This window comes from Aphanomyces invadans, assembly GCF_000520115.1.
Source record: "Aphanomyces invadans strain NJM9701 unplaced genomic scaffold supercont1.7, whole genome shotgun sequence".
NCBI classification, from domain to species: Eukaryota; Oomycota; class Saprolegniomycetes; order Saprolegniales; family Verrucalvaceae; genus Aphanomyces; species Aphanomyces invadans.
The window spans coordinates 459,623-468,676 of NW_008580152.1; the positions used below are offsets into that span (position 1 = coordinate 459,623).

At 54.9% G+C, this 9,054-nt stretch overlaps 4 protein-coding genes and 1 non-coding gene across 6 annotated transcripts; 3 read left to right on the top strand and 2 right to left on the bottom strand.

Annotated features, from left to right (window-relative positions):
- The first annotated feature begins 218 nt into the window (after nt 1-218).
- On the top strand, nt 219-299 carry H310_04380. The gene has a single exon. It is a non-coding gene; the product is annotated as a tRNA-Ser (tRNA).
- Nucleotides 300-948: 649 nt separating this feature from the next.
- H310_04381 (hypothetical protein) lies at nt 949-1,537 on the bottom strand. The gene has a single exon (XM_008868706.1). The coding sequence runs from the start codon at nt 1,379-1,381 to the stop codon at nt 968-970; it is 414 nt and encodes a 137-aa protein (XP_008866928.1). The 5' UTR covers nt 1,382-1,537; the 3' UTR covers nt 949-967.
- Nucleotides 1,484-3,346, bottom strand: H310_04382. Of its 2 annotated transcripts, XM_008868707.1 has the most exons (7): nt 3,263-3,346; nt 2,900-3,206; nt 2,631-2,840; nt 2,472-2,573; nt 2,252-2,359; nt 2,051-2,167; nt 1,484-1,919 (listed from the first exon to the last, which is right to left on the bottom strand). In XM_008868707.1, exons 1-7 carry the CDS (start codon nt 3,322-3,324, stop codon nt 1,749-1,751), a joined length of 1,077 nt encoding a protein of 358 aa, XP_008866929.1. In that variant the 5' UTR covers nt 3,325-3,346; the 3' UTR covers nt 1,484-1,748. The 2 variants fall into 2 exon arrangements, with proteins under 2 accessions (XP_008866929.1, XP_008866930.1); XM_008868708.1 differs by lacking the exon at nt 1,484-1,919 and having other exon boundaries at nt 1,924-2,167.
- Nucleotides 3,347-3,409: 63 nt separating this feature from the next.
- H310_04383 (hypothetical protein) lies at nt 3,410-6,115 on the top strand. Its single transcript, XM_008868709.1, has one exon. It carries the CDS (start codon nt 3,415-3,417, stop codon nt 6,013-6,015), a length of 2,601 nt encoding a protein of 866 aa, XP_008866931.1. The 5' UTR covers nt 3,410-3,414; the 3' UTR covers nt 6,016-6,115.
- Nucleotides 6,116-7,239: 1,124 nt separating this feature from the next.
- On the top strand, nt 7,240-9,054 carry H310_04384 (hypothetical protein). The gene is made up of 3 exons (XM_008868710.1): nt 7,240-7,374; nt 7,439-8,137; nt 8,207-9,054. The coding sequence occupies exons 1-3, from the start codon at nt 7,290-7,292 to the stop codon at nt 8,977-8,979; spliced, it is 1,557 nt and encodes a 518-aa protein (XP_008866932.1). The 5' UTR covers nt 7,240-7,289; the 3' UTR covers nt 8,980-9,054.

Sequence of the window (9,054 nt, forward strand, 5' to 3'; positions counted from 1 at the left end):
CGTCGGCATCAGTGCTCATATCATCAACCGTTGTGCAGAGTTGATCAATATTGGACACATTGATCGAACCCTCAAGTGGACACGTCGCAAGCACACTCGATAGGGGGTTATCTACTCTACGCTCAAAGTCTATTCGGCTATTCATGGCTTCGATGGCAGATGCTAAATCTGAGTCACATTTTAATTGAAAGTATATACTTTTCTAAGCAAAATATGTAGTCAGCTTGGCCGAGTGGTTAAGGCGTTAGCCTGCTAAGTTAATGGGGCAACCCGCGTGAGTTCGAATCTCACAGCTGACGATTCTTTTCCACAGCGACCATCTCTCGTTTTTCGGCTCGTTGGCTGCCCATGCCGTTGCTGTTGACGTACTTCTTGGGATGTCGTTGTTGGGGCGGATGCTAGCTAGATAGCCAGGTGAAATTGTTGTGCCCAGCAAGCGTGACCCCGTCAACTTCAGCTACCTTGATTGTTTGCTCATGACTTTTTTGTTTATTTGCCCTGGATCAACTGCAATGAATCGATGGAGCCAAGAGTCAATGGATCACACTGAAATGATGGGGTGTATTTGGCCGGCGTCTACATCTACCTTCGCTGCCACGAACGTAAGTATGTCGGTGGCGAGGTGTGTCCTGCACAAGTGGCTCCAACATCGTCGTCATCTGCAGAACTACGCGTTCCCCCATGCCTTTCAAACGTTTTTGCCCTGGCGCTTCCACGGCTCTCTCACGCCAACGCCACCGTCGCAACTGGTGACGTTTCGCCAGGATTGCTCCCGATTGCAACGATCAAGTGAATCATCTCCTGCGTTTGAATCTTGAATAATAGGAAAGTTTATATAGACAACTGGTCGTGACTTGATTCGATTCGTTACGACCACGTTTTTCGCGGAATTTGTAGCTTCACATTCGACAACATTATAGCGATATTTGTATGTGAATTCATCCTACTCGATCGGGCCCGGCACACCCTACCCAACGGACGCCCTCTGCCTCCTCGGGAGGGAGCCTTCCATTATCGAAGTCTTGGCTAGCGGGATGTCGTCGGTGAGAGCACGGTCCAGTCCACCAGCGCAGTCGTCGCCGCCGTCGTTCTCAATCGTGTGTTCCAAGCCCGCCAAGCGCAAACGTTCAAGTGATGTGCACGACTGCGACCACGTTGCCAAGAAGGGACTGACGGCCCACATGCACGCTAGCTTAGCGCTCCTCGAACACCTTCCTGGTCTCCACGTACATCGAGGATCGCGTCTTGCTCGGCGTGGTGCCGTCGACGTCGGTGATTGCATGATCCATGCCCTCGGCGTCATCCTCAACTCGACTACAACATTGTCATCATCGTCGGCACTGCCCGTGTCGGCGGCCCAGAATCCTCCAACTACCTCCATATCCCTACACACTGCCACGCGAACTCCGCTGAAAGAAGACAGCGCCCGCAGACCAAGTCAGGTGACGTGACCGCCGCGCCCATCGACATTGTCAAACGATCCTTCGAGATCAAAGTTCGAGATATCGAATGCAATAGAGTTGTAGTTGCAACCCCACCTCCGCGCACGTACGGACCACCCGTGCCATCCTCAGCCGCTCATCAAACAAGCACGGCATTCTGCCACTCGTTCGATCTGACGAGTTGGATGGGCTGGACCATTCAAAATCGAGACGATGGACTGCCCATGCGCACACTAGCCGTGGCAAGTGCATCACCCACCAAGCTGACCGCTTCACAGCTTCTGGGGAGTCAAAGACCAGCCGTTTTCAATCGTGGTATGCCGCATAGGTTGTCGGGTGGAGTCGGCCTTCGGCGACGCCTTTGGCGTGTTGGTGCGGCATTTCAACGTTGCCGAGGAACGACGCTGGATCGATATCACTTGCCCACTCGCGAATATCGTCCGCAGACGTAGCCCAGTCGTGCAACATCGTCGCACGCTACAACCAACTCCCCGTCAGCGATCGAATGCGCATGGCACCATCGAATCGCCCGAGCGGTAAGGCCAAGAATGCCCGCCACTGCTGTGCACAACGCGCCACGAGCACTGCCACCCAGCAAGTCGGCATACCTGGACAACTGGATTGTACACGATATGGTGGCGAAATGTCAGGAGCGCCCGGTAAAAGTCCGCGTCGTAGCTCGCTGGCAAAACGTCGCTGTGGTGTTGGTGCAGGTAGTTGAGCACCTACACCATGCGTCAGGAATCGCTTCCATCAATGCTGTTGGGCACTGGGAACACCATGCACGCCACCTCGATGCCTCGACTTACCATCGATGGATACGGGCACGACTTGGCGATCTTGTAGGCTGACACAAAGCCGACGCCAGGGACAGTCGGGCAGTAGTCACATCCTGCCAACACACACAGCTGCAGGAACTACGAACGACCGCCGTGAAATTGGGCCACTCGCATCCACACGTTTGCAACCGAGCCAGTCGGTCCGTCGCCAGCGGACGGCACTATGCGGTCGCTCATGCCACGCACGTACCTGTAGCTCGGTCCACCCGATAAACGAAAACGCTTCGCACGCGCCAATGTGCCGCCTTCGAAACTCGAGCGCTTGGCCGAGATCGTTCATTTTGAACAGTACCTAGCGCGATGCAATGAATTTAGCGCATGGAGAAGGGTGGTGGGACAACGAGCTCACCGTGTGACATCCGTACGGAATTAAGTCCGAGTCTTCCGAGATAACGACATCGACATATTTGATCAGCGAGAGATGTGCCAGCTCCGCGTCGGCTTCATACGGCGCCACGATGCACTCAATGCTGGGGTGCAGTCTTTGCAATGTCCTTCGAAATTTCCGAGCCATGGCTCGTGTAATCTTGAGGCTTCTTGCAAACGCTTTCTCGCTCTCCTAGACGTCTATGGTCACCATCGTAGATCGCTACTCGACATGCAAACGGTGGCGTGTACCACGAGATCATGGTTTGCATGCAAGCTCAGCCCACGCAGCAAATGCTTTCGGCGGTCGTGTTCACGTCTTGTGGACGTCACGGCCTTGGTGGCCATGGCCGCGCCTTCAAACACAACAACCGGCGTGATGTTGTGCTTCAACAGCAGCTCCAAGCGACTGATGCAGTACGACTCGTACGCGAGTGTGTGCTCGATGGTCATGACGTCGACGTTGTTCTCAGCCTGGAGGGCAAGTTCCGTTGCGTTCGCCGACGCCCCGCCGTACATCCACACGGATATGTCAATGCCTGCGCGCTTGCCATCGAACCTACGACCTCATTAGATCGTACTACGAGCCTCGTTAATCGCAGATGCCCGACCTACCTGCTCACATGCGTCTCGCTCATCACGCTTCCCAGATGCACCAAGAGGCCATCGATTCCCATCGTGCTTCTTGTCAAGTTCCTTGCGCAGATTGCTATCCGGATAACGTCAAAAAATCCGGATGACAACTGCCTAACCCATCGCAATCGAACATGATGCATGACGATGCGGTCGAAGCGATGGCCGATCTGTCCGTCCACGCGCATGAGTTGCTCAAGGAAGCCGCCAAGTGGACGAGCGCAGTGACCGTGACGTTGAGCAAGCTGCGCGCTGCCTCGGCAAGCTCACGTCAACAAGGTTCCAATGACGTGACAGCAGAAGGAACAAGAACCGACTCGCTCGAGCTCGAAAACGCGGCGCTGCGTGAGCGCAATGCCCTACTCACCGAATCGATGCGTATGATCGAGGCACGCGTGCAACGTGAAGTAGCGAGGACATCCAGGCTGGCGGCCGCACACCATAAACTATCTGTCAAGTACATGCGGGCAAAACAGGAGCGCAACACTGCTGTCGTGCGCTTTTGGAACTGGGTCGCTGGTCAAGTCAGTGTTGTTGGCCTAGAACACGTGGCCGCGCTTATCGAGGCATGGGAGCAAGAGTGCAGATGGACGTGTCGGGCCACCTGCGCGCCGTCCGTTCGCTTAGACGAGTTCAAGACGTCCACTGGGGTTTTTGCGTTGACGACTGCACCTGCGACCGCCCCAGCCTCGCTCCCGATTCCCGAATGGCAGCCTTTTGAAACAGATGACGACGAAGCTGACAGTAACGAGTCGGGCGACGATCGAGGGCAGCCAGATGATGAGAAGAATGATGACGTTGATCCTGAACCGACGCCTGACCCTCCGACCTCACACGGTGCTAGGACATCAGAAAAAGGAGAGGCTGACTCGCACAAGCGAAACCACCTTGACGAAACTACCGCGGAGGTTGCGCCAACGAAGCGCCACTGCTCGGACGCCACTGCGGCGGCAATGCAGCCCATGCAGACGAAAATCAACAATGCGCCGCTGTATCTAGGACCCAGCGCTGTGGATCGCTCAGATAGCGGACCATCACAACTTTCTCTGGCGCAGATCACCGAACTGCCGGCCTTGGAGAAGGCACAACCCCCCATCGTGTCCCCAGCGCCGGTCCAGCCAGCTCCAGTGCCACCCACAACAATGCAACAAGTCTCTGCCACGCCCCAAGCCCCCGACACTCAAGTTTGTACATCACACGAAGCGTTGGGCGCTCCATTCCCTTCCGCAGCAACTTCCTTTGCTTCTCCTCCTGGCTGCGTTGTGACGACAGCCACCGGCGGCCTCAGTCCCCCTCGTTCCACTGCTATCGAATACGATGCAGCTCCAGCACTAACGAGCGCACCAGAAGCATCGCTGGTCGTCCCAAAATCTCCGGCGCCCCAACGCGCAAAGTCGGTGAAATTTGCAATTCCCGCAGCGTTGCCTCCTTCGTCCAGCGGCCGATTAGCTCCGGCATCAAACCAAGCTCCAGCCATGACAACGCCGCAAAACCCAGCAAGTGCTGAGGCGGTCTCTCCATCGAAAAAACGAAGTGGTTCAAATGTGAAAGCATTTGCGTTTCAAACTCATGCCACAACTCAAGCATCGGCGACTGGAAGAAGGGCGTCGCTTGGTTCGTCTCCCATCGCGAATCCAGCCCGCTCCATACGTCGCCAAGTCCCTGCGACCTGTCCTGGCAGCATCACGGCGATGCTGGCGGCCATTCGAGAGACCAAACCGTGGCTCAAGTACATGGCGGTGGCGTCCTTTCTGCCTGACGTTGACCCGATGCGCTCCGACAGGGCCACCACCATTGCCCACACATTCAACCGATGCTTGCGAGACTTTTGGACGAAATCGGCGGCGTTGCTGTGGGAGTGTCGGTTCTCGTGGGCGCCAAACACTGTGGCGCTGGACGCGTTGGGCGACAATGTGATTCTGTTGATGGGGCAGTTCCAGCGCTTGGTCGAGTCGTCCGAGTACGGGAACGAGTTGGTCGAATTCGTCGGGGCATATCCGCACCCTGCCTGGCCCGTCATGACAAGCTCGTTTATGCCACTGAATGCCATTTACCGCATGCATGGCAAGAAGGCTGTCCTATCGTTTTTGCAGACCCAAGGCCACAAGATGTGGCCAGAGTATCCACCAATCCAGCAAGTCGAGTTGTCGGCGCCGCCGATCCCTGTTCGCCGCCGCCACTCGACTGCAACCACGACCCTGGACATGACGCTTCCTGCCTCTATCGAATGGAGGTGTGCATTTGGAGCTACGTTCTCGTACGCCGCGAACCGCACGCTGACCACGAATCAGCTGGACGCTTTGTCACACCTGGGGCTTCGTGAAGACCCCACGGCGTCCTTTCGCCGCATGGTCAACACAGTCAAAGCTTTTGTCAAAGACAAGTTCCCCCACCCTTCGTCTCCCTACCCGTTCGTGACGGTGACCGTGGAAGGCCATCCTATCGGGCCACAGTGGACCCATGGAATTCACTGCCCCCCGACGAAGTTCGCCCACACTGTGCCTGCAGGTTGGACACATCCCCAGCACTTGACAAACTTGCTCCTTCGCCTTGTCGACGACGATAGCAGCGACGACGACGTGGACAGAAGCCATGGCGTGGCCCCGAACCAGCGAAAGAAAGGAACCAGCACGAGGACAGCGATTGCGATCGAAAACTCCTCCGACAGCAGTGACGGTGACAGTGACGATGGCAGTAGTACCAGTTCCCCGTCGACCAGCGAGAGCGACTGTTAGCCCGGAAAAACGGCGACACCCCCAAAAGAAGCGACCACCTCTATAACATTTTTGACCAATTGGAGTGCAGATACAATAACAACTGTGATTGACTGACAGAAATTACTTTGGTTATAGCCAATCAAGTTGGACTACCTCCCGTAAGTTAAAGACTTGATTTTATGCTGCCTCCATGCACGTCAGGATGAAACCATGTCGGCTTTACTGGGGTTCACTGTACAGCCATGGCGTGTGCTGTTTCCGCCGCGACGGATGTGTGTGTATATGTAGGCATAGTGAAGTTTCTTACAAGACGATCTCTTGCTGCGCCGCGGTGTAAATTTGCCGCTGGCGGCGATGTCGTTGGAATGGTCGCACGGTGCATCTTGCTTTTTTCAGTGCGTGCACTACGACAGTTTGATCGATAAGCTGTGGCCACGATGACGAGCACATCCTTTCTTCATGAAGCCTTTCGAGGCGTGCTCATTTGTGTGGATCCGCGCTTGCAGAATTGATGGCTACTTTACGCTTTACACGCTTTACATCGACGCTACGATCTATGGTTTGGGAAAGACCGATACCTCCATCAAGTGAGCCACCTTCGAGCAATGGCGTCAAGGTCGTGGCGGCAGGACGTGCGTTGCTCACGTTGTTGGGGCGACCTCCGACCGCATCGTCGGCACGGGTTGATCGAATTGTCGTGGGGTTGTGGTGACATGTTCGGATTGGACGAATTTGTCCAATCCCCGTGCCTATTTCATTTCGATGCAAGCCCGCCAAAAATCCAAAAATCCGTATTTTCTTAATGGATTTTCTGCAGCACCGCGCGTCTGGTTCGGCATGTTGTACACCTCGTCAAGCTACCTAGTTGGACCGTACACGCTAGACACACGGCTTTGAGCCCCAGCACATGCATGTAGAGGTTGGCGGACATCAAAGTCGCCACCGTCATGGGCCAAAACAACGTGTTATGTTATGCAGGATTTATTCTCTATTAAATGATAGATGATATCGTTTACCTACACTTGTGTATCACGTGCAAATCCATCAAAATGTCAAGTTGCGCGAGGTAATTATACTATATATTTGTATAGTGCAAGTTTTGACCAAACGCGATATTTGTCAATTCAAGTGTGTCACACGGCATGAGATCGTCGAACGCCTATCACTAAATTGAATTCAAATATTTTAATGTAGATACACATATCAAAATGATTTGAATATTATTGAGCATTCGTAGATGGAGCTGAAGAAGCTGTCGAGCTGAAAAGCCATTTTGGAACTCGTCCGCGAAGATGCGAGTCGCCGCTTTGTTCATGGCCGCGATCGTGGCGCTGGCTGCGGCACAACAGACGCCCACAGACATCAAGACCTTTCGCAGTACGTGTACATACAGCCTCCCTTTGAGCGTAGGCGCATCCGTTGAAGTGTCTGGGTGTTCTAGAATGCCGGCACACGAGTTATGTTGCAGAGGGCAACGAGATCTTTGCCGTCGATCCTTTGACACCGACCACAAAGACCCCCATTCAAATTAAGGGCGTGCAATGGATGGGAATGGAAACTCCCGACGGCATTCCCGCCGGCATGTGGGGCAATGGGACAATCCAGCGTGACTCGGGGATATCAGGCACGGCCCTCGCCGACATGCTCAAGTTCCTGTACGCCAACAAATTTAACACCGTCCGACTGCCGTTGTCTGCCAGAAACTTCATCGACACGACTTACGCGCCCAAGGTGACCAATATCCACGGCGAAAATCGAGAAATTGCGTTGTATGACAAGGGATTCACTCCCAAGATGGCGGATTTTGTCGCTCGATTCATTGGGAGCTTCCAAAAGTACCGCATTTCCGTGGTTTTGGACATTCACACGTTGACAGAACAGTTTGCGCAAGACGCATTTTGGTACTACCCCACCAAGGGAGCCGTGGAAGAGTCCATCGCGTACAAGACGGCCGTTCTCCTCGCCACGTACTACTGCAAGCCCGAGTACTGGAACGTGATGGGCATCGACTTGAAGAACGCCATGACGGAAGTCGACTGGCCGTCCAAAGCCAGCACTACATTGGACTGGCCGTCTGCGGCCGACGCGATTGCTGCCAAAGTCAACGAGCTGTGTCCGCAATGGCTTGTCTTCGTCGCAGGTGCGTCGTGCCTCCAGCGCCAATGGATCCCGTCCTACACGAGCGAGGCTTACGGTGTATCCATCATAGGTAGCAGCAAGGGCAGCTTCACCGTGAAAACCAACAGCTACAAGGTCTGGCCTGGCATGAACTTTGTGAACGCGACGGTTCGTCCGCTTAAGGCAAAAAACATCGTGTACACCCCGCAAGCGTTCACGCAAGGCGTCGAGCCGTTGGGATTCTTTTTCGACCCCAAGAGCAACTGCTCGACTGCTATTTTGGCCGACAAGGACACTGAGTGCGTCGTGATTGAGAACGGACTCAAGGTTCCCAACACGAAGCGGGCACTGTCGTGCGAAAATTCCAAGCTCCAGTGCCAGTCATTCACGCCGCTGTCGACGTCGGACATGTCGGCGCTGTACCAGCGCCTGCTGGACGAGACCGTCGGCCCTGTCGTCAAAGAAGCGAAGGTCCCGGTCGTGTTTGGGTCGTTTGGCGGAGTATACGGGTCGAGCCAGCCGCTCCAGTCGTCCGTTCTCGATTTGATCATCAAGTACCTCGCGACATCGACGGCGGGAGGGTTCTACGCCTCGTTGAACCCAGACACGGAAATGTGGCTGGAAGCTCCCCCCCCGGGCAACAAAACCATTGGGAAAGCCCGCTACGGCCTTATGACGTCCAAGTCGTGGCAAGTCCCGAACGCCGACCTGTTGGTGGCGTTAAGCGGTCTCAAGTCTTCGGACATCCCATGCTATGGCGACGAAGTGCCTGGGCCCCCTGACACCAAGACTGGCACCGCGTCCACGTCGTGGGTGTCCTTCATCGCGGCTGCCGTCGCTACTGCTTGTGTTTTGCTGGCCTAATTCAAGCATTTTCACCTTAGGTAGTGTGCACGGCGAGTCGACCCACAAATAATTTCCCAGTACACCTGGAATCTA